The sequence below is a fragment of the Ascaphus truei genome, chromosome 14, assembly GCF_040206685.1.
Source record: "Ascaphus truei isolate aAscTru1 chromosome 14, aAscTru1.hap1, whole genome shotgun sequence".
Classification (NCBI taxonomy): Eukaryota; Metazoa; Chordata; class Amphibia; order Anura; family Ascaphidae; genus Ascaphus; species Ascaphus truei.
This window is the reverse complement of record NC_134496.1, coordinates 6,624,721-6,649,934: the sequence shown is the minus strand read 5'-3', so window position 1 is coordinate 6,649,934 and position 25,214 is coordinate 6,624,721. Positions and strand designations below refer to the sequence as shown.

Genomic DNA, 25,214 nt, shown 5'->3' with positions numbered 1-25,214 from the left:
CATGTTATCCTGCTTAACAAACTCCAGAGCTCTGGAATAGGGAAACATGCTTTAAACTGTTTTCAGTCCTACCTATCAGGAAGATCCCAACATGTGTCCATCTCAGGCTCTAACTCCAACCCCCTGGATATCACCTGTGGTGTCCCGCAAGGCTCTGTTCTGGGGCCCCTACTCTTCTCAGTGTTCATTAATGATCTTCCCACAGCTTGTAAGGAAGCCTCAATACACATGTATGCAGACGACACAATCCTATATGCACACAGCCATAGCCTCTCTGACCTTCAACACATACTTCAGTCTGACTTTTTGAGACTCGAAAACTGGATTTCCCAAAACAAACTGTTTTTAAACACTGACAAGACTGTAACAATGGTATTTGGGACCAAGACTAAATTTGTAAAGATTCCAGTGACTGAGCTCCTGATTAGAACCAACGCTAACACCACCCTAACACCTGTCACTAGTTTTAAATACCTGGGCTTATGGTTTGACTCCCACTTAACATTCGGGATGCACATTGATACCCTGACAACCAAGACCTATGCCAAACTAGGGGTACTTTACAGGAACAAATCCTCCCTAAGTCTCCTGGTCAGAAAGCGTATTGCACAGCAGATGCTAATGCCAATTATTGACTATGGAGACATAGTATATGGCTCGGCTCCTCAAACCCACCTTAGCAAACTTGACACCCTCTACAATTCAATTTGTCGTTTTGTTCTCCAATGCAACTATAACACACATCACTGCGAAATGCTCAAAGAACTAGATTGGTCATCACTAGAGTCTGGGCGCAAAGTTCACCTTTCCTGTCTCACCCTTAAATACTTTCTGGGCAAGCTACCCAGCTACCTGAACAAGCTCCTCACCCCTACCACATACAGCACCTATCACCTGAGATCAGACTCCAAAAGACTATTCATGGTCCCAAGGCTCAACAAAGTATCCGGACGTTCCTCCTTCTCCTTCCGTGCACCCCAAAACTGGAACAACCTACCAAAAGACTCTCATATCCACCACCAGCTTAAGTTCTTTCAAATCTAAGGCTGTCTCACACTTTAATCTGGTCTGTAACTGTTTCATACGCTCATAATATATATTTCTTTAACTGTGCACGCAATGTCTCTGTATATAATGTATACCTTGTTCATTTATGTAACTGTATTTGTAACCATGTATTATTTGTTTTACTCTGTGCCCAGGACATACTTGAAAACGAGAGGTAACTCTCAATGTGTTACTTCTGGTAAAATATTTTATAAATCAATAAATAAATAAATAATTTGTTATCATTTAAACAATAAAATGTCTATTGTGCAGCACCTCCTCCTTATCCTCTAATGGGGAGAGAGAGGTGATGGGGGAGAGAAAGAGGAGGGGAGAGGAAAGGAGGGGGAGAAAGAGAGAAAGTGGGAGGGCAAATTGGGGGGTGGTGGAGAGAGGAGGGGAGAGAGAGGGGTGGGGGGGAAAGGAGCCCACTGCCTACCTGCTCCCCTGGAGGATTAAGGGGGCCTGCAGAGCTGCCCAGAGAGGTGCCTGTCAGGGAAGCCTCCCTCTTCAGACAGGCAACTCTAAAGACAGCCTCCAGCAGGACCCTCTGTAGCACCTTCCAGGAGGCCCCCTCTGCACCAGGACTGGAGTCCCAGCTGTCGCCCCCTGGTGGAGGCCCGGGCTGTGGGCGCAGGCGCTAGTGTGATATGAAATGTCTGTGACGTGTGATCATATTTATACATACTTTCTTACTGTAATTCCAGTGAGTTAGGCTGTCATTATATGTGTATATACGTAAATACATGCACAGACATGTGCACCCAATGAGGGTTATTCATTATACTGCAATAGTGCCGATTGGGTCACTATCACACAGAGACTTCTGATTTTTTCCTTGCCACAGTGTCCTGATCGGAACTAGCACAGTTTAAGGACATAGCCTCAATGACACATGCGCAGATTCATCAAGCACCGGTACCGGGTCAGCGCACCCGATCCATTAACTCCTATTCAAGTCAAAGAGAATTAACACCAGACTGGGTGCGCTGACCCTGTACCGGCGCTGGGTGCATCTGCCCCATTGTGATTATAGGTCTATGTATGTATCTGTGTGTGCGCTTGTGTCATTGAGGCTGTGTCCTTAACTGCGATATGATAAAAGAAGGGGCAGACATTTTTGTTTGGCAAGGGTGTATTTTATTTATATAATGCCAGCAATGTACGTAGTGCTTTACACATGTAACAGTATAATACAGGGGATTATAACACAAGACGGGAAACATACATAAGATCAGACACTGGGGATGAAGCCCCAGACCCTGACGCGGCTGACAGATCGCTCATTGGGGCTTAGGGTCGAGGGCGACTATTCCTAATGTCTGATCTTATGTTTAATGCTGTTGGAACTACGATCATTCACCCAGTAGCCCAAGCACGCTGTCTAGGGGTCACACGCGACTCCTCTCTCTCATTCTCCTCTCACATTCAAAACGTTTCTAAAACTTGTCGCTTTTTCCTCCGCAATATAACTAAGATACGCCCTTTCCTCTGTTGCTCAACTGCTAAAACTCTGACACAGGCCCTTATTTTTTCCCGTCTTGATTACTGCTACCTCCTGCTTTCCGGCCTTCCTACCTCTCACCTGTCTCCCCTACAATCTATCCTAAACACTGCTGCCAGAATCACCCTACTCTTTTTTTTTTTTTTTATAACTTCAATTGTATTTGTTTTTTAGAGTCAAAACTGTGACATTGGCTTAACAAACATTCAGGCATTGTATCATGGCAATATCATACAGGTGTCCAGATTAACAATTGCTCCAAATGATATCTCATCTAGAAGGTATATGAAAGTAAAATTGAATTACTATAAATGCAAAGAACCACTAACCAACTAAGAACAAAAGACAAATGAAGGAACGCGAGTAAAAGGGGGAGGGAAGGGGATGGGTGAGTGTCCTGGTCTGCCCCACCGCAGGGGATGCCCTCACTTGAGAATCAATCTATCTATCTACATCTATATAATTGAAATTTGTGTGATTGTTACTAGATGTGGTGAATTGATTGGTCCGTGGGTTCGCCCGCCCCCCCGCGATTCATTGGCCAAGAGGTACGCTCCATTGTGACACACACATACACACACACAGACATTGGTCCCTGTGTCCGTCTGCCCGCCCATAGTTAGCTTCCCACACGACTCTCATTGGCCAAAAGGTACAGTGACATCACTGACACACGCCTACTTCACTGTCACACACTGACACACCATACCCCCAGAGAACCCCTGCGGAGTCCTAGGTAAGTTTCATCCATCTCACACTGTCACCCCTGTCTACACACACTCACTGTCACCCCTGTCTACACACACTCACTGTCACCCCTGTGTACACACACACTCACACCTGAGACTATGACCCCTGTATAATATTTAAACTTCCTGCCTGCTCCACATTCCCTCTGGCTGCACTCTCCCTTCACTTCTTCACCTAATAAAAACGGCCGCCATAGCAACACTCCCTCTGCCTGCACTTACGCCCGCCCGGGCTCTCCCTTAACTTTAAAAAATGCACCTCCGTCCTCTTCAGCTCCGCACACACGCCCGGCCGGACCGCACACACGGCCGCCCGACACTCCCTGTAGCCGCGCAGCTTGCTTCACACACGGCCGCCATAGCCTGCACTCTCCCTTAAGTTGCTGCATACAAAAAAATCGCATTCATAATCTTTACACCAACGAAATCACCATACACAAAATGTCATTCAACTGCCTTCCCGCTTCACATACTGTAATTCCCATTCAAAAATGGCCGCACGCCTATGCCTTCCCGCCCTACGCACTCTTAATTGCCATTACAAAATGGCCGCCCGCCTAGGCCTTCAATTCATATTGCCACGTTCACCTACGTAGTCTTAATTTCCCTTATAAAATGGCCGCCAGCCTATGCCTTACATTCACATTGGCCTTTCACCTAATTCAAACGCCACCTACTCTTCAAATGTACACATTTCTTCCTTCAACTAATAAACATTTTACACATCACTGCATTTAACCCTTCCCGCGCACGCACTCTTCATTGCCTTCACGTTCAGAACATGTCCAGGTTTGCCACTTACAAATGTTGCCACTTAATAACATAATAAAATGTAATTTTTTACCACATTTCACCATTCACGATCCTCTGTCAACTACAATTTTTTTTTTAAATTTAGGCGCCAACATTACTGTCATTAAATACTTGACAAAACACACACATTACACACTTCACCTACGCAATCTTTATTCACACCTTCACGTTCGCACTATTTCATAACAAACACTACACATTTCTGCCTTCATTCACCCAAGCTCAGCACACACATTACATTTATACATTCACCCTCTTTCACACACGATCAACATACATTACCATCCCGCTCCAACATTACCCTCACGATGTCCGTCTGCGCTCCGCACGGGCATGTCTCTCTGCGCTCCGCCTACTCGGACGAATATAATTTTTTCCCCCCCCACACCCTTCCTCTTTCCCCCCACCCACCTTTCCTCTTCCCCCCACCCACCCTTCCTCTTGCCCCCCCGACCCACCCTTCCTCTTCCCCCCCTTCCTCTTTCCCCACCCACAACCCTACTCTCCCCCCCCCACCAGCCCCTCCTCTTTCCCACCACACACCCCCTCCTCTTTGCCACACACCACACCCCCTACTCTTTTTCCTTCACTCACCACTCTTCCACTCCACTTTTAACCACGCCATCCATCCCTTCTTTTTTACCATCCCTTACACCACTCTTCAGAACCCCCCTTACCACACTGTACATCCCAAATATATATTTTCGACAACCATAACTAATTAATTTTACACACTTTCACAGGTCAGAAAACAAACAGCATTTTCACATCAACACGTACCACATATGACACACGGAACATTCAACTCATACAAGGTAAGTGTCTTACATCCATCTACGCCTAAAAACACTACACCTCATAACCCTACACATTCACTACATTTTATTCCTATACTTTTTATTTTAAACAACAAATTTATTTTATCTATTTACATTCCGGGCAACGCCGGGTCTATCAGCTAGTAATTGAATAAACAGAGTTTATTCTGGCAAGCCAGCAAACACACAAAATACAAGATCACAGTGAAACACTCACCGACTGGGGGTCTGGGTGGAAGTCTCTAAGCTCAATTAGGTGCAGGAGCCTGCTTCAGAAGGCTTATCCTGTCCGCTTCACGCCCCAGGCTTCTCCGGCGCCTCTCCACTGAGATCAGTGCACGTGTATGCTCTTTTACACAAAGCACTTTTGAATCTCCCGCCAGCGTGTCTCCGATCAGCTCCAAAGATGTTCCCCGCTGGCCGGGCTTCTCCGGCGCTCCTCCGTCAACCGCAGTGCTCTTTCCCCACAGAGCACTTTTAAAAAGCCCGCCAGCCACATCTCCTTTTGCCTCCAGAGATTGTCAGGATCCGGCATTTCTATAGAAAAAATGTTGTATGGTGCTCTATAAAAAAAGCAACACTAGAGAGTTGAAAAACTGACAATCTTCATATTTGGATAATTAACCCATTCAGTAGATGTTGGTATAAAAAGAATATTGGAGGGAAAAGGAGGGGAGGGGAAATAGCTCTTGCTACAGTCTATATGTCTATAGGTGCCAGGGGTAAGAAGGATTAAACAGAAGGTAACGCTTGCCTGAGCAAGCGAAAGCGAGACCCCTATATAACTAGCACTCTAGGACAGAAACCAACGGTCAAGTAAATATAGCTTAAATAGATGTATGCAGTATATAAAAGGTGCTCAAAAATAAACACAAAACTCGAATTGTTTAATGGTTAAAAAAAGTATTAAATCAAATGAATAAATAAAATAATTTATAAATAAAGGGGATAATAAAATAACTACCTCTTGCTAGGGCGTCTACCTCGCTGTTGCCATTCATAGCCTGTGCTGTATATCATTGAGTGACTATTTTAATCAGGGGGAACTGGGATATGTGAGGATTATATATATCACACTTAATTCTCACATATTATATCTTGTGGGGAAATTTATCCCATCATCCACTTTCCCAAATCCACTCCCTCCCCCCCCCAGGCTCCATTTGCAATACCATCCATCATTGCAAGGTGCCAGTGCCTTATAGTTCCTATTTTCCACCCCCATTTATTTTGGAGGTGGTTCATTTTATTTTATTTATTCATTTGATTTAATACTTTTTTTAACCATTAAACAATTAGCGTTTTGTGTTTATTTTTGAGCACCTTTTATATACTGCATACATCTATTTAAGCTATAATTACTTGACCGTTGGTTTCTGTCCTAGAGTGCTAGTTATATAGGGGTCTCGCTTTCGCTTGCTCAGGCAAGCGTTACCTTCTGTTTGGTATAAAAAGAATAGTTGTCCCAAAAGATGTATGACTGGTATACTATAATCCCACGTAGAACAGTAGTAAGGATACAATAATAGACAACTGCCGGGGACCAGTACTAATAAACATCCAATTCCATGGAACAGTACAATAGCATAGATAATGTCCAAATGAAATAGGTAAACTGGAATAAACTCACATGGGATAAATGTCCACGATATACAGCAAGTCCAATGTATCCAGCGATCTAAGGGTTAAGTGTGCCTCCGCCTGTAGATGAACATAGTGGGGAAAAGGAGAGGAAAAACGGAGCACTACATCCAGTGCTGGCAAAGCCAAAAAATAACAAGGGTGCGTTCCCACAATGAGAATTAAAGCTGATTTAATGGGTCAAAAACAAACAAAAAACACCAACGCGTTTCGGACTATAAATAGCCCTTTATCAAGGTGAATACATACTTACCTTCTGGAGTGCTATTTGTATACGACTGGGGTGCAGTAGGCGCCAATCGCCATCACTTCCGGGTACGTCACGTGATACGGGACGCATAGCGTCAGCACGCCCAACCACGCTACGTGAGTGCATCAAAAGACACAACCGCGTGACGTTCATACGCCAGGAGACGCAAGGGATGAGGCAAAAATGCCAATAAACACCCCTATGAAGAACGTCTGATGGAAATAAGCGTATGACGTCAGCGCGCCAAGTAACGCGAGACGCGGCGTCAACGCGTCACGTGGCGCCCGTGCATCAGTCATAATCCAAAAAAATATAACTTATTTAAACTTAACACTGACACTCCAGAAGAAATAAAACTAAGGATATACAAAAAAAAAATTAATATTAAAAACAAAAATAAAAGAAAGAGAACTAATTAAAAAACAATTCAATAAATTGTCAAATAACATCCTTAGATATTAGGTATATATGTATCGTAGTAACGAAAGATAATGTGCTTGAAAGGGTTTTTGTGATAGTAAAATACATATTGATATGAGAAATTAATTAAATAAGGTTACTTATAAATATAAATCATCAACCATAAATAATCATATTCACTTGCCCCTTCAAATACTTTCTGGGCAAGCTACCCATCTATCTGAACAAGCTTCTCACTCCTACCACAATGCAGAACTTATCATCTGAGATCTGACTCCAAAAGACTGTTCATGGTTCAAAAGTTCAGCAAAGTATCCGGCCGTTCCTCCTCTTACCGTGCACCCCAAAACTGGAACAATCTACCGGAGACTCTCACAGCCACCAGCAGTCTAAGTTCTTTCAAAACCAAAGCTGTCTCACATTTAATCTGGTCTGTAACTGCTACATACGCCTATAACATATATTATCTTTAAATGTGCATGCTATGTCTTGTATATAATGTATACCCTGTTCACTTATGTAATTGTATTTATAACAATGTATTGTTTGTCATCTTAACTCTATGCCCAGGACATACTGTACTTGAAAATGAGAGGTAACTCTCCATGTTTTACTTCCTGGTAAAACATTTAATAAATAAAAAACATAGGGCCCATACAAAATGGACTAGGTTCACCCATATCAAGACATGTAACGGGATCAGAAAGTCCCAGAATTTCAAGGAAATTAGACCACATAGCCCACAGTAAGAGAAGGGAGGGATTTAATATTGAAATGAATCTCGGGGGCTATTAACGGAGTACAAAGGAGTTTTGAGAACTCCTCTGAAACTGTAGGCACAGCCTAGGAGAGAAACAGCTCCCTGGAAATCAATAGCTCTTTCAGAAAACTGTTTTCATTTCATTTTAAGTGACTTGGAGCAGTTTTATTTTGTTTGATTAAAAGTTACGTTTTAAGATGAATAAGTAGCATCACATTTACATAGAGGAAAATAATGGCTTAGGTGTGCACTTAGAATTGGATGCCTTTCTAGCCAATGGCCAATTAGGTGGTGTAACTATTTACAGATATTTTTTTGCGAGGTAATCTTACATTCCCTTGTGACGTCGCAGACTTGTTTTAGATTCTTCTTCCTGTCTCTTAGGGAAAGGCACAGCATACATCTCTCCACATCTCTTTGAGTTGTCCAAGGCACCCGACATACAGAAGAATTGTCGTCACATTTAGGGTCCAAGTTTCACATCCTTACGTGAGCACGGGCAGGACACCCTGGTCAAACACTTGCCTTTAGCGGTACAATGGAAGGTTTCCTTTTAAGATAGTCCTATTTCTTTCAAATTCACTCCATCCCATCTTCATTCTCTTATTGATTTCATTTGAAAGGTTTTGGAGGTATTGAACGAATGTAATTTAGCAAGCCTCCACTCAGAAGTCAGATTTTCCATCCCCTTTATTAATCTGATGGCTCTTTTCTGCACTTCTAATTCCATATAATCTTCTTTATGGAGTGGTGCCCCAAACTGTACTCCATATTTAAGGTGTGGTCTTACTAACGCTTTATTTGCCAGCCAAGGTATAGATATATATTTTTAAAATATTTTTTTTTTCATCGTATATTACATTCACAGAAAGTATTAGGAATATTAAAAAGACCTTTAAAATGTTAAACAAAAAAAAAACCAAACAAAATAATATCTACCAATGCGAGAGATCCCTTATTTTTCTGAAGATTATTGTAGGCTTCGGGTCCTAACTATTAATACATAGCAAATTCAAGAGGATCAAACCCAGAATAAATGTAGATATTTCCCTTACACAAGTCTAAGTCTAGTAGCAGAATACAGTAACACAGAAAGACTCCTCCAATTTCATTGCATGATAACCTACTAGATCAGGGGAGCGCAAACTTCTGGTGCTGCGCCCCCCTGCCTGCTCTCCCCCAGTGGTCACGCCCCCCTTACCTGTGTGCCGGAGTCATATGACACTGCTGGGTCATGTGACGTCTCCCTGTGGCATAATTTCACACCGAGTTGCCATGGCGATGCGTTGTCCAAAGCCGGCTGAATCACGGGGAGTTAGAAGCCTCACGCAGTCCCCCGGCATTTCATTTCAATGTCTTGGGGAAAGAGTGCGGGGCCTCTGTAACCGACGTACACCCCCCCCGCCCCCAAAAAATAAATCTTGCGCCCCCCCTAGTTTGTGCACCCCTGCTCAACTCCAGCCTAGACCAACAGGTCAGGTTTTAAGGATATCCCTGGTTCGGCACAGGTGGCTTAATCATTTTGATTAAACCACCTGTGCTGAAGCAGGAATATCCTTAAAACCTGACCTGTTGGTGGCCATTGAGGATTGGGGTTGAGCACCCCTACTCTAGACGATTGGGATACAGGCTGGTAAGGAAAGGATAAGGGAGAACGATTTGATAAGTCGTCATCTTCCTCCTCAATATTAGGCCCATATTCACTAAAGGGTGCTAAGATTTAGCACGTCTTCAATCCCAATGTTGTGACTTTCAGCAAATACTTTCCATTCTATACTCGCTCTAGAGTTTAAAAATGTGTTTTTTTGACATGATGGCAACATTAATTTGCAGAGATAAAAGTAGCAAATATACCCGAATACAGCCACCAGGGCAAAACATTATTATTATTTTAACTGGATACACAAGATCGTTATTTTAAGGGTTATTGACTCTTTCAAACAGGTATTTACACTATTTGAGCCACCTGTGCCAAGGCTGGGATATCCTGAAAACTTAACCTGGGAGGAGAGGAGCTGAGCACCCCTGAAGTAATCAATACCTCTCCAAATTACTTCTATTAAAGTGTGGGGGCAAACAGAGATCTGATTACACCAGCACTGAAGTGAAGCAACACTGCCATGGGGTCAGGTCTCTAATATCAATATTTTAAGTTACTGCAATTACCAATATCTACCACCATCAACGCATCAGTATAATTCGCTCAAGCGGACACAAAATGGGGCTGAGGTTTTAACACAATGTGATTGGTTAATTTGCAATTTTGTCACCCACTTTTTTTTTTAATGTAACAAATATTTCCAGGTGTGATATCTTTGACCCGTGATGTTTAGGCAACAAGGCAGCAGGAAATTGCTCCATCAAGTATAACTACTCCTCATGGGGAAAAATCACCATGGACAAGTTTTCTAAACAGTGGTTTCAAACATCTTAATCCTTTAATCGTATTGTCATTGCCAATACAGAACACATATGGGCCACAAAAAAGGTTCTCTAATGCCCATCAATAAATACCCTCTGTGCAGGCGTAGAATGAAAATGTAGTAATTGCTGTGGTTTTGGGTGGGTAATGGGGAAAACTAAATAAACTGCAGGAATGATACAGCACTCCATGTAAAATCTAATTAAAGTTCTCTTTTCCCCTAAGATTAGGTGTACATATACTCTGCTCTGTATCATTATACGTTGTGGCCGGTTTAATTCCCTGGGATGAGGTCATTTTTCCGTTCAACACGAATTGCTGCTTTAACCCTCACCACAACAAACCCCCGCACACAGCTTTCTGACACAGTTAGAAAAACAAGATTGTATTTTATTGTCCGAAGTCCAGAGACTGAGGTACGAAGAGAAATTGATCTGTACAACAAACAGCATTAAATACAGCTCATGAACGAGGGGCAGAGTCCATCACTTGAGAGGCATGAATGGGGGAGACCAGGTCTCTGGTACTGGACAGAACACATTTACATTGGGGGGGGGGGGGGGGGGAAGGGGGCGGGATACATTTAAAAAATAGCAAAAGGCTCCAAAGAGTCTAATTACAGCAACGAGACCAAGATAGAGTTCAGCAGGAGCCCCATCACTCATGGTGAATACAACCAGAGGCCTTCTGACTGTACAGGGCAGGGAGTGTCACAAAGGCATCTTGTTGCCCTCTACGCTGATTTTGACAGCATGAGCAGATCGGCCCTTCCTCCGGATGTCTGTGAACTTTCTCATCTGTTTGTCCAGTCGGCTCACCCCCTTTTTATTGTTTCCCTGGAACTGGTAAAATAAGGAAAGTGGACATTAGAATAAGATGTAAAAAGGTGTTACTACCTATGTGCTTGGCAACTTTTAGACATGGTGTTCTGTTCGTAGGTCATCTTAAAATGCCATCTTACAGGGATAGGAGGAAAATGCCCTTCACAAAACCCAACTTTATCCTTATGCTCCACAGGCCAATAATTGCTTTTTGGGAACCTGATCTTGGCACCAAAGGAAAAGTGGGATACTGCTACTTGCAACTAAGAAGCAGCAATACCAGCTACGCAGTCACTGAAATAAACTGCAGGTGCAAGCAACTTCAGCTAGATTCCGGCTCTCATATTTTCCTACTTAAGTAGGAAAGCCCTTCTAAGAAGGTAGCAGGTTTCCGACCTTACATGCCACGGGACAGGTAGCGAATAGCTCATATTTTATCCAACGCCTTAACTTTAAGAAAACATGCCTTGTTACCAATCGGAGGTTTGTGTAAACTAACCAAAACGGACAGTGATGGGAGGTCTCATGAGGTCAAGAAGGGAAAGAAAAAGTCAGCATGCCCTGGTGTGTTTAAGACAAGCAGGGGAATAGGACTAATTTGTTTGACACCTTTCAGTGTGAAATTTGTTTGGTGGAAAAGCCAGTAATTGCCAAAAAGACCAAGTACAGTGCATTATATCCCTTACATTCCTCTAACCCAGGGGTGCTCAACTCTATTCCGCAAGACTCCCACCAACAGGTCAGGTTTTAAGGATATCCCAGTTTCAACACATCTCAGCTTCAGCACAGGTGGCTCATTCAGTGGCTCAGTCGAACACTGATTGAGCCACCTGTGCTGAAGTTGGGATATCCTTAAACACAGATCTGTTGGGGGAGGTCTTGAGGACTGAAGCTGAGTACCACCCCTACTTCTAACCCACAGTAACAAACCAAAAACACAGTTCTCTACAACAGTGATATAGATGTAGCTGGCGTTAGTCTTGTGATATTCTGCACCAACTCTATGAACATTCGGTGTTATTCTGCGTTATAACGGGGTATATCCGAGGCAAATCATGTCACGCATTATTACATCTGTGCTATAGGGAATTAAAAATAGCGGAGAAGAGCTGCTATAATCTGTGGCTCCGTTAAATCGGTAGAACATTTACATTACGTTTGCAGACCCATTTCTATGCATGTTCATTCTTCAGACGGGAACAAAAAAATGTGCAGCTCTGGGATGCAATACTCTGTTACAGAGGGGGCAAGCAGTGCACTGGAGGCAAGTCCAGGGTTAGAGGAGGGAAGGTAAAGGCTGAGAGAAAACATCACATTTATTAGATCAAGGATGTGAAATCTTTCTCCTATGAATCAATGGCTAGATTGCATTAGGTTGCAGCCGACTTATAAAGAGAAACATGCCGAAGGGCTATGTAGCATTGCTCTGCAGTACTTTTGAGATACATAGGAAGTAGTCTAGGCCGGAGGTGGCAAACTCCAGTCCTCAAGGTCCCAAAACAGGCCAGGTTTTCAGGATATTCCTGCTTCAGCACTGGTGGTGCCATCATTATGACTGGAGTTTGCCACCCCTAGTCTAGGCAGAAGAAGCAACCTAGTTGTAACAGCACGATCTTTACAATGGGAGGACCTGGTGCGCGTCTTTCAGCTCCGTGGGACCTTGGGCCAACCATTTTAATCTCTCCTCCTCAGGCACAAACACACGAAACACTCTGCGGCAGGGAAGAAAAATGTAATCTATACGATCTGTGCTGTAGTCACTGGCATTGTCATGAACACCTCTTTATAAACACAGGCACTGTTATAGGCAGCGTGTGTCTATGCATTGGAGTGGTGTGTTAGTATCGGTGCATGCACAGCACACACAGGCCGCCCTCTCCACTCACACACTGGAGAGGGGGCAAGGGAGGATACCTCTCACGCAGGCTCAGAGTTCAAAGCCCCCCAACATCACAGGGGCATCCTGTTCCCCTCGATGCTGAATTTGATGACACGTGTGGTTTTAGTGAGTCTTTTCTGTTCAGCAAAGCGTCTTTTATGCTTCTCCAGGCGGGTAACGCCTTTCCGAGGACCTCCGAACTGAATCAGGTTCCCACCAAAGGTGGTGACAGAAAAGGAAAAGGGAGGAGAAGGGCAGAACACAGGGTAGCAAAGATAAGTAGCAAGAAGTTCCCTTAAAGTGAATCATGGATCCAGCTCAGAGTAGAGAATTTCTACCACTAACTCCAAGGGAAGAGGAAAAATGGAAAGTGGGAACTGGAGACAGGAAAGGAATTGGAGTTGCCCAAAGAAATCCAGGTGGGATCTCCTAAAATCACACTGGATGGTAAGAAAGGTCTCACTCACCCGGGAGGTTTCCATCTCCACGTTCCACTTGGGACGGACGACGTAATCCTTGTTGGAAGGCAGAGGAACCCTAGCACGAGCACAGAAGCCTGGGTCTCCCGGTCGCAATGCTCTGAAGGTGAAGAGACCGGCACAGGTTAGCCGAGTAACCCAGCACACGTGCAAGGACTAAAACTCCTATCTCTAATCTAACCACAGAAAAGGAACTCATTGGTGGATTTACACGTCTTTGCTAAAGATGGGTACATTTTTGGGGCAAATTTGCATTAGCAGCGGATCGGCCGGGTCCTTTTGGATCCGCAGCGGATCAGCCGGTTCCTTTGGATCCGCAGCGGATCAGCCGGTTCCTTTGGATCCGCAGCAGATCGGCCGGGTCCTTTGGATCCGCAGCGGATCAGCCGGTTCCTTTGGATCCGCAGCAGATCGGCCGGGTCCTTTGGATCCGCAGCGGATCAGCCGGTTCCTTTGGATCCGCAGCGGATCGGCCGGGTCCTTTGGATCCGCAGCGGATCAGCTGGTTTTTTTTTGGATCCGCAGCAGATCGGCCGGTTCCTTTGGATCAATCTCAAAAGAGGGAGACTTTGCATATTTTTTAGAATTACTGTCAATACAATCTGCGGATTCAGCAATCACATGGCGGATTTTTAAGAATCCAACAGATTGCTGAATACACGGATTGGATTCTACAAATTGTCAATTTATTGTATCCAATGGCGTTTTTCATATAAACCGGTCAAATCAGTTTGAGGATTTTACACTGCAAAACAGATTGGGGGGGGGGGGGGGGGGGGTAAGGAGGAGAAATCCGCAAATCCACCGGTTTCCACAATTGTCCCATATCAGTGATTATAGTACAGACAGATTCATGGTACCGACAAGGGAAAGTGGGACATCAAAATTGTTACGCTTTACTTCCAATACACTTTTTAAAATGGCAGTTCCTTTGAGCTCTTGCCTTTTGTACTACACAGTTCATCTTTCCACGAGATATAATTATTAGAGGAACAACACATGTACGTTGGAGTGGGGCGAGTGTCAGATAATCCTATCCCCAAGCAGCACAGAAACCTTAAGAGTAATGGGAGGTGAGCATGTCAGCCGGGACTCAAACCAGGCAGTCTCTCCCTTTACAGCAGGGGTGCACGCATTTGTCTGCGCCCCCCCTGCCTGCTCTTCCCCCCCTGCTCACACCCACCCCTTACCTTTTCTCTGATATCACGGCGTCATGTGACCACACAGCGTCAATTGACGCCGCGTTGTCATGTCGACGCGTTGCCAGAAGCCGTCGGAGACCAGGTAAGAGTGAGTTACAGAGGCCTCGCGCGCTCCCCTGGCATTTAATTTAAATGTTGTGGGGAAGAGCGCATGGCCTCTAAGCACTGTGTGCCACCCCCCCGTGTTACAGAACATGTCAGACTTCCCAGACTATAGAGATCCCAATTCAATATCAGAAACAATACGCTTTAAGTAGTAATAAAACATACCATTTAATAAAAGTGGGTGTCCATGATATTTAGTTTAATACCTACAGCAAAAATAAACCAGCGCCTCACACACTCAACAAGAACAGTGATAGTCCTGACCATATGGCATAAACCAGTCCTGTTGTAACTAGAAATCCTCTGAAGATTCTTGATAGTTGTCTCACCACATGGAGGTAAAAAAAAAAAAAAACCAATCATAGTGTGATACTGTATAGGATACTAAAAACCATAACCTATAAAACTAAATGACAACACACAACACAACTATACTACGACAAACATACAAGTACTGAACTATAAAAGTTGGTTTATTGCAGGTTTTCAGTACTTGTATGTTTGTCTACGTATAGTTGTGTTGTATGTGTTGTCAATTAGTTTTATAGGTTGTTTTTAGTATCCTATACAGCAGGCCTGCACAACTCCAGTCCTCGAGGGCCCAAACAGGCCAGGTTTTCAGGATATCCCTACTTCAGCACAGCTGGCTCAATTAGTGGCTCAGTCATACTGCTCAGTCATACTGAGCCACTAATTGAGCCAGCTGTGCTGAAGTAGGGATATCCTGAAAACCTGGCCTGTTTGCGGCCCTCGAGGACTGGAGTTGTGCAGGCCTGCTATACAGTATCACACTATGATTGTTTTTTGTTTTTTTTACTTCCATGTGGTGAGACAACTATCAAGAATCTTCAGAGGATTTCTAGTTACAACAGGACTGGTATACGCCATATGGTCAGGACTATCACTGTTATTGTTGAGTGTGTGAGGCGCCGGTTTATTTTTTTGTATGTATTGTGTGTTTAGTTTATCTATCACTGTTCCTGGCTGCCCCCCTAATTTCTAGGCACTGAGAATATTACTCTGTAGAGTGTATATCAGACTACTATTTAAGCATTAGCGCTGTAGCACTTACACTTTTGCTCATAGTTTAATACCTAAACTAACAAATGAATGCACTGTTAGAATTAGAAACATCACCTGATTGCACTTACACAATTTTAGTTTAAAAAGAACAAGATTATCATACTGGTCCCAGGATGCGACAACTTTATATTCCCTGCTTTATGGGACTTTGGACACAATTGACATTCCTTTTTTTTTTTTAAGAATCCAATACAAGATAATACATTAGCAGATATATGTGCTATAGATAACCAAGTACCACTGCAGATCTACTTGAAGCACTGGCTCTGTAAATTGGCATGTTAACCAAACTAATCTTAGGGAGACAATTTACAATGTACCATATGTAATGTGTACATTAGCTTACTTGCATGTCATGTAACACATTGCAATACAAACCATATCACATGAATATTAACCCTTTGTTCACAAGGAAAGATACTTTCAGGGCAAGCTACCAGCCTATCTGAACAAGCTCCTCACCCCCACCACATGCAACACTAATTACCTGACTCCAAAAGACTGTTCATGGTCCCAAGGTTCAGCAAAGTATCCGGCCTCTCCTCACACCTCACAACTGGAACAGTACCGGAGACTCTCACAGTTGCCACCAGTCTAAGTTCTTTCAAATCTAAGGCTGTCTCACATTTTAATCTGGTCTGTAACTGTTACATACGCCTATAACATATATTATCTATAACAGTGCATGCAATGTCTTGTATATAATGTATAAGGCTGTGTCCCTGCTAGCGCTCACCGGCGCTCAGATAAACAACTTGTTTAAACTTCCTAGTGCGCTCAGCTAAGATAAGTCCATCAGGGCTGTGACTCACTACATTAACCCGAGTGTTTTTGACTTGGCTCGCTTACACAGCGACTAGAGACTCCATAAACATTCACATTAGCACAGATACCTTTTCACAGGACAAAAGATGGCACGATAGAGTACTTACTTCTCCTCCCCCGTCAGCACTTTATCCAGGTCCCTTCGTGGTGTCTGACCTCCAGAACTAGAGAAGAGGAGATTGCGAATACAAGCTCAGACACCGACAATTAAACACCAAGGAAATAGATTCAATGGAGCAAAGGTTTGTTACCTTCTGCAACACATAAAAAGAGCCCAGCACAGAAATATACACCCATTCCTGTCCTGCTTTGCCAATACGCTTGACTTGGAGATGCATTATTTGAAAGACATTAAAGCTCGCTCACGGCATTAGTCCAAGTTCTGTACTGAAGCCTCCCCGAGAAACATCATGCATTTCCTGCAGGCCACATTAAAGCTGGCCACTTCTATAAGATTTGCCACCGTGGAACAGCGTGCAAGCATTACTTGCCTAGATGAAGTGTGGCCATATTATTTCCCTTGGAGGTTAAAACCTGGTAAGTATCTCAGGGATGGGTTCGCCGGAGCTGAACCGTGCCATTTACAGCTATTGGGACCCCCCACCCACCATCCTGAAAAAAGGGTAGGGGCGGTTCCTGCATCAAAGCAGCAGTTAAAAATTAATTTTTTTCAATATGTGCATCAATACAATCCACACAATGATAAGTGATTAGCCAAGTTGCTGATCGATCCGTTCTCCTGTGATTGAATGGCGAAGATTTGGCTTGGGGGTTCACAAATTGTCTGTCAGTGCAGCAGAAGAGAACAAAAGATGCAAAGATCTGTGGGGAAGATCATGTGACCAGGCAGCGACTAGATACAATTGGTTCACTGCTAGAGAGAGGGCAGGGCTCAAACTGGGGTGTGCCAGAGCCTGTTTCAGAAGAGGAAGGGGGTGTGCCTTTGTAAATGGTTGCTTTAGGAACAAAAAATGTTCGTTACATTTTAATACATTAAAAATATTTTTTTTTTAAATGCTACAAGTATTTCCTCAGAGTTCAGAACTGATATATAAACCCCCCCCCCCCCACATATATAGGATATTGCTTGAACTGCAGCTTTAAGTGAACAACAATGTGCATATGATTTAAGCCAACAAGTTACAATGCCATTTTACAAACTGAACGACACGTTTTGTGGTTCACATCCACCGGATCACACTTTATACCGGAAAATATGATCAAGGGGGTTTCTGGTCACTGGACCGTGAGATTTGACCAGGTCTTTCAACAACGTTGTCTGTAATGCTCTCTTTCCCCAGATCTAGAACAATGCATTGTTACCTGCTCAGCCTTCTACGCTGAGGCATCTGCTCCAGGTCCCTCTGCTCTCGCTCCTCCCTGGTCATCCCCTTGTAGTTGGAGCTCAGCCCAAAAATGGGACGTGACCACTCGTCTACAAAAGGAAACAAGGCGGGTTATGGAAGATTTTGTCTGGCAAAGTATTTAGCGCCACAAATTACGTGCACGGTGCACAAGGTACACTATAAAGTATCTACACCTGCATTTAAACATGGTTGATTGAATTTGACAGGATGACAAGGTGTTTACCACTCTCCCTCTCATTTGGCACCAATAACTACATTGTAAGTCGGAGGTGGCGAACTCCAGTCCTCAAGAGCTAACAGGTTAGGTTTTCTGAATATCCCTGCTGTCGTAGACAGCCACCAGGCTGAAGTCGGGATATCCTGAAAACCTGACCTGTTGGTAGCTAGAGGACTGGAGCTGGCTACCCTTTTATAAGCTGTGTTAGGGAGGATATTGATTACCTGGGTTGGTGTGTGTATATAAACACCTGGACATGCTCTAGTGCAATTGTACCGCATATATTTCTATTCTTAAACAAGCAACGCAAAAACTCTGGAATTAACATGCAGTGAGGAACGTGTCACAGATTAAGGAAGCCGTAGAGAAAAGTAAAACTTGATTAAGAAAAGTAGGGGGCAGTTAGGCCGCCATGAGAAACGTTGCACATACTGATCAGCTTGCCCGCGATGTCCTTGTTGGGTCTCGACTCTTTGGGGTGCTTGTAGAGGTACATCACCGATCTCCCGATGCCGCTGTGCTTCAGAGTCTCCTGGCTCACGCTGGGCAGCTGTAGAAAACATTTGTTTTTAATTCAGTTGGGAAAAAGAGTGGACAGGAAGGAGACACTGGGAAAAATAAGAAAGATGGTGGAACACGGGAAATAAGAGATCCAACAGGTGAATACAGGGCACTGCAGGATCCGTTTGTTACGTGCTAATACCAGTCTGGGCCAGTGCTTGTCTGTGAACTGACCAAGTTCAATATTGTCTCACCTCTTGAAGGATCTTCAGCAGCTCCTCTCTGATTTTCAGTGCTGGCAGACTGCGGTCAGGGAGGGGGGTGAGCCACTCCTTTATGGCAGACATGACACCGCTGTCAATGAAAGTCTCTTTCAAGTCCTGTCTGGTGAGAAGAGAAAGATCCAAAATCTCAGAACATCTCTTCTGTATACAGAACACAACAACCACCATCAGTTGCCTCAGGGAAAACACAAACACAAACACACACACTTACACTTACAGGGACACACACACACACACACACACACAGTTACAGGGGCGCGCACACACAGTTACAGGGGCGCGCACACACAGTTACAGGGGGGCACACACACACACACACACACACACAGTTACAGGGGGGCACACACAGTTACAGGGAGGCACACACACACACACACAGTTACAGGGGGGCACACACACACACACACAGTTACAGGGGGGCACACACACACACACACACAGTTACAGGGGGGCACACACACACAGTTACAGGGGGGCACACACACACAGTTACAGGGGGGCACACACACACAGTTACAGGGACACACACACACACAGGGCAAAAATACCATACAAAAAATAAATAAATAAACCATCAGCGCAGACGGCTGCTTAGAAAATTAACTAAAGAAGATTTAGAAAGATGGCGGCAGAAACACTTACTTTTTGAGGTGCATCACTACCGTGGGGAGCAGAGTCAGCTTCTTCAGGGCTGGTTTCTTGGTGGTGTTGAGGTTTCTGTCCTCCTAAAGTATGTAGATTAAACAGGTCACCAAGATTTCACCCTTTACAAAGACAGACTTTTTTTTTGTTTTGTTATATAGATTGTTTTCCTGTTCCACTGAACACAAACTGTGCTGTAACAATGAATATCTGGCCTGTGCCAGTGAACACAAACTGTGCTGTAACAGTGAATATCTGGCCTGTTCAAGTTATCTTATTGGTGCCAGTCCTGCTGCTCTATACGCACAGAAAATCAATTTCTTACAGTAGGAATTCCTCGATGTGTAACAGATTAGGGGGAGTAATGACCAGGTGAACGGTTTATTTTGAGAGACCCTCACATATCAGTTGCTAATTTCAATACATTTAACACTAAAGACAGGTTTTAAAGCAGTAAGGTGTTACAGAGTTTAGTGATCAAAAAAAGATCATGATCTGTATGATCATAAATAGGGATCTGGCATGTGTGTGCAAAAAGTAATTCAACATGATGTGACGCGCATGAATACCGTCTGTATTATCGTTATTTGCAGCTTCATGTTTTCCTGTATTATGGAAGGAGACAATTTCTGGCGTTTCACAATATTATATGTTTCTCTTGTGGACACGTCAGTTGACTCCTGACGAAGCCGAACATGCGAAACGCGTTGAGTCGTTTACAAGCCACTGCCGTCTTAGGGTGAGTCCCCAGTCTTCACTGTGGCACGCGCGCCGGGGGGTCGCGTGCACAGCGCTACACCGCGATAGGCGGTCTGAGGGAAGATTTGCGACGGGAGGGGGCGTGGCTGTGGGTTTGCGGGGGCGTGGCCATGACGTCCAGCGGCTGGTTTGCCCTCATTGGCTGAACCGCCGGCGGGGGCGTGGCCACGCCTCCGTCGCAAATGCCAATCTCAAATTCCCCTGCCTGCCTGAAAACCTGTCGCGCACCGCTGGGGAAAGGTGCGCGACAAGGTAGGGACTGGAAGGGCGGGGCTTGATAGCACAGCGCACGCCTGGGGCCGCCCCCTTAGTTGCCCGCTCAGAATCAGCCATCGGAGAATCAGCGCCCGTCCGCATCAGCCTGTGGATGAGTTTCCTGCGTTCCATTGTCTCCCTGCGCTCCAAAGACAGGAAGTGAAGTACCGGAAGACCTGTAGCTGGGGAGACGCGAGGATCCAGAGGATGGTACACGGCAGCAGTGATCAGAGATACTGATTCCATCTATAGTACTACATGCCCCTACCTGTACGATTTATGCAAGTGTGTTTTTTTCATCTGTGTGTTCAATTTGCATAATACAAATAGATCGCACTATGGAATATTCTGTCTGTTTTATTGGTATTTGAGAACTTCATGCCACTGAAAACCTGTGACAGATCTGAGCTGATTTACTAACATCCGATCAAGCATTAACACAGTAAACTATATTTGGAACGGCGTTATTCTTTATTTCAAAATGTGAGTGCATATCTCAGGTTCTCTTCAGCACACCTCATCCACATTGCAGACCATCCGCACTATTATATGTTCTCTATGTTTCATAATCTGGTGATATCTGCGGTCCCCAAACTGCACCAACCTGTACTCCATGGAGGACGACTCTGGACCAGCCTCTAAAAAGGGTTTTGAGCTGCATTTCATATCACTTTTTTGAGCACTATTTATTACATCAATATATTGTATTCATAGCGTCACTTGTTATATTCACATTGCACATCCAAATTACAATGCCTTTCACTTTTCTTTTTTTTCACCATCTGCTTAAGGTGCCAGCAAGTCTGCATAGAGTCTGTAGTTCAAATAGGAGACAGGATGTTGACAGGTGTTGGGTGCTAAGTGGCTGGGGCACGGCGGAGTACTGAGTCCAGAGAACGGAAACCCCCTGCGCGGAGGAACCTCTGGCCTGCCAGACTCAGTGGTGTCTGCCCAGTAGGTGGCAATGGGTTGACCATGGAAAGCGGCAGAATGTCGGCGCGTTTCCCATTGGTCGATTCATATGCCCCGGCTTGACACACCCCCTCCTCTGATGTCAGTCCAGAGACGAGCCACTGTTTCTATTGGCTGGCGGGGAGGAATTCCTACGCTCTGATTGGTCGCTCCTCCTTCCTCTTTGCTGAACATAGTTCAGCGGAGGGTATTTAAGGAAAAGCCCCAGTCAGAGAGCCAGACGATTTTGTCGCTTGAGTCGATGAAGCTAGAGCAGGCTTTTCAAAGTAGCTCTGTCCCAAATAGCAGAGCAATCGACTTCATTTTGAAGCTAGGAAAGTCTGCCCCGCAGAGACTAAGGGCCTCATGCAGAGAGCAGCGCTATGCAGAATTGGAGAGGGGGAAAATTTTTACCTTTTTTGGAGAGTTTTTATGTCCATATGCAGAAAGGGCAGAAAACTGCCTTTCTGCATATGGAGAGTTTCAACCAGCGCTATTAGCGCTGTTGAAACTACTGGGGAAAAAATCGCGTTTTTTTTTTTTCCCCTCTCCACCGGCCGCGGAGCGCCAGCTGCTTGGTGGAGAGGGAAAATGTTGAAAATCGCGCCATTTTTTTGCCGCGAACAGCCACTAGATGGCGATCGCGGCTCTCTGCATACGGCAGAGAAAAAAACTGGAGAGAATTTAAACTCTCCAGGCGCGCGGCGAATTTGAAGGGGAAAAAAAAAAAAATGGCGCTTTTTTTTTAAACTTGCCGGTTTCTGCCTTTCTGAAGGCAGAATCCGCCAATTAATGCCGCTTTCACTTTTTGCGCTGCTCTCTGCATGAGGCCCATAGTCAGACGTGAGGACCAAGTAATCATGAGAACGTAGTGGACGCGGTCAGGAGTTCCTGCCGAAAACAGTTCAAGGAGTATTGGGACTAGGTCCCGGTCAGGAGTTTCTGCTGAATCTCGGTCCAGGACGTCCGGAACAAGGTTCCGATCAGGGTAAGCCATTGAAAGCGGGTGCCCTGCACCTAGGAAAGGCTCGATCTCATACCCCAGATCCCAGTAAGTGTGTATATTTCTGTATTTTGTGTTTTGTTGTATTTCCGAGGTTTTATCCAAATAACCCCCATTTTATTTCACGGCCTTGTTTTGTCTATTGACTGATACCAGAAATATAGTTAAGAGACCTGGTGTACCGAGAGAGACAGTTTTCAAGCACAATTATTATTATTTTTTTTTTAATAATAATAATTATTATTTTTAACCTCTGTCATTCCTTGCCTTCTACTATTTATGGCGTGAAAGGGAATTCTATGCGTTTCCCAGGGCGGCCCCTCTTACCTCTGCTGCCTCAGTCATCTTCATGATCATGGCGCTCACCACGTCATCTGCGTCGCTGATGAATGTGCCACCGTCGCGGTTCCGCCGCCGTTTGCCGCTCATATTCTTTTTCCGCTCCATCATCAAATCAAAGTCGGATTTGTAATCCATGCTGGGGCAGTAAGATAGGAGGGTCATTACATGGATATGGTGGAAAGGGCAAACCCATTATGGAGATTCTGGTCTGCTTGCAGAGCAAAATGAAGCTAGGCTGCAAAGTGAGGCCAAGAGGCACAATGGCCCCACATTGCCACCTGCTAGAGCTGCCCTGTAGCATGGCTGTACATCATTCTTAGTTTACAAAAGTAAATCAGCCTACATATACACAATTGACTACCATGATCATTTAATTGTAAGACTAGATTGATGTTGGCAATTGAGTTTAAATCAGCAGAAATATTATTAATTACAGAGTACATGGTAATATTATAATACACAAGTTAGAAGGCTCTGTATAATATTATAAAGGTGCAATCGTAGTAATTAAGATGTTGGTCACCTATACAAAACCAATAGTGCCCAAAGTCATGCAGTAGCTGCAAAGGCAAACAAGATCTTATCTTGCATTAAACGGCCAATGGATGGAAGGGAAGTAAACATAATTATGCCCCTTTACAAAGCATTAGTAAGACCACACCTTGAATATGGAGTACCATTTTGGGCACCAATCGTAAGAAAAGACATTATGGAACAAGAGAGAGTGCAGAGAAGAGCCACCAAATTAATAAAGGGGATGGACAATAACTTATTAGAGGCTAGCAAAATTAGATTTATATTAGAAAAGAGGCGTCTAAGAGGGGATATGATAACTAAATATATTCGGGGACAGTACAAGGAGCTTTCAAATGAACTATTCTTTCCAAGGGCAGTTCAAAGGACTCAGGGCCATCCCTTAAGGTTGGAGGAAAGGAAATTTCACCAGCAACAAAGGAAAGGGTTCTTTACAGTAAGGACAGTTAAAATGTGGAATTCATTACCCATGGAGACTGTGATGGCAGATACAATACATTTGTTCAAAAAAAAGTTGGACATAAGTCACGGTAGACCAAGCTTGTCAACACTTTACCATCTGGATCCTTTGATTGAATAAAGCATGAAATAAAATGCATTGCTTTTATTCACAAAGAACACAGCTTGAATTAGAAAATGATCACGAATAACACTTACTGAAACGAAATAACAGGTTTCTGGAACGAATGTTCAAGCACTCCGGTCTCCAGGTATCAGTTCCCAGAGCGGGGTTGATACACAAGCAGGAAACAGGACAGTGTTTTGGCTAGGGACGCAACTTGCCACCCCTATAATTCAGCCAAATAAAAGAATTTCGTTCCCCCCCAATGCAGGATTAATTAGCCAATCCTTAGTCCTTGCGAATACTGGAAGCTGGATACAAATCTTTAGTGGCAATGAAATAGTCTCTGCACCGCCCGCTGTAGCTTAGATGAATCTGCTTACAAGATGGAACTAATGGAGTTAACTTTCTGACTGACGGCATGACCTTTTCAAACTCCACATGCCCCATCTTTACAGTCTGCAGCGAATCACAGCGTGGGAATTACTACTCTCGCCTATGGGCACACTCCGCCAGTACTTCGGGTAGCCTGGCAGAAGCTTCAGTGTATGCTGTGAGCATGTGCCAACTTTGCCCCTAAGCCGCTTAGCATATCAAGCCATGCCAGCTTCCCAGTCTAAATCAGTGGTGAGATTGACACGTCTTACCCCAGAGTAAAACTCTTCCCCCAAATGACGTTTAAAAACTGCTTTTACATATCTAAATGTACTCCTAACTTCAGTTCTGTAGCCACGCCCCATGCCTTCTATACCCCCCTTGTCAAGAAATGCTTTTGAGGCTCGGCCCGTGTAGATAACTGTGCTATATTTCACACCCAATGCTCCAGACATGGCCTTAGCTTTCTCTTCTAGCCATATACATTAGGCCTGCAAATAGGTGTTTACATACCATAAACCCACTTTGTACTTTTCACACCCAACTCCAATGAAGCCCTTTCAGCTCCCTATGCAAATGGGGTTCTTAGCCATGCTCAATGATT

At 44.3% G+C, this 25,214-nt stretch overlaps 1 protein-coding gene across 2 annotated transcripts in view; it reads right to left on the bottom strand.

The window, feature by feature from the left end:
• Positions 1 to 10,793: 10,793 nt before the first annotated feature.
• The window catches only part of IWS1 (interacts with SUPT6H, CTD assembly factor 1), a 36,475-nt gene continuing 22,054 nt past the window's right edge, over positions 10,794 to 25,214 (bottom strand). Inside the window, exons 7-15 of one of the 2 annotated variants that reach the window (XM_075569611.1) lie at positions 23,125 to 23,275; positions 19,830 to 19,912; positions 19,158 to 19,287; positions 18,835 to 18,952; positions 18,142 to 18,253; positions 16,926 to 16,982; positions 13,592 to 13,703; positions 13,160 to 13,324; positions 11,135 to 11,266 (exon numbers count right to left, since the gene is read on the bottom strand). In XM_075569611.1, the coding sequence (XP_075425726.1) occupies positions 13,196 to 13,324; positions 13,592 to 13,703; positions 16,926 to 16,982; positions 18,142 to 18,253; positions 18,835 to 18,952; positions 19,158 to 19,287; positions 19,830 to 19,912; positions 23,125 to 23,275 (892 nt within the window). In that variant the 3' untranslated portion in view covers positions 11,135 to 11,266; positions 13,160 to 13,195. Of the gene's footprint in view, positions 11,267 to 13,159; positions 13,325 to 13,591; positions 13,704 to 16,925; positions 16,983 to 18,141; positions 18,254 to 18,834; positions 18,953 to 19,157; positions 19,288 to 19,829; positions 19,913 to 23,124; positions 23,276 to 25,214 lie in introns of both variants that reach the window. The other variant, XM_075569610.1, reaches the window with a different exon arrangement.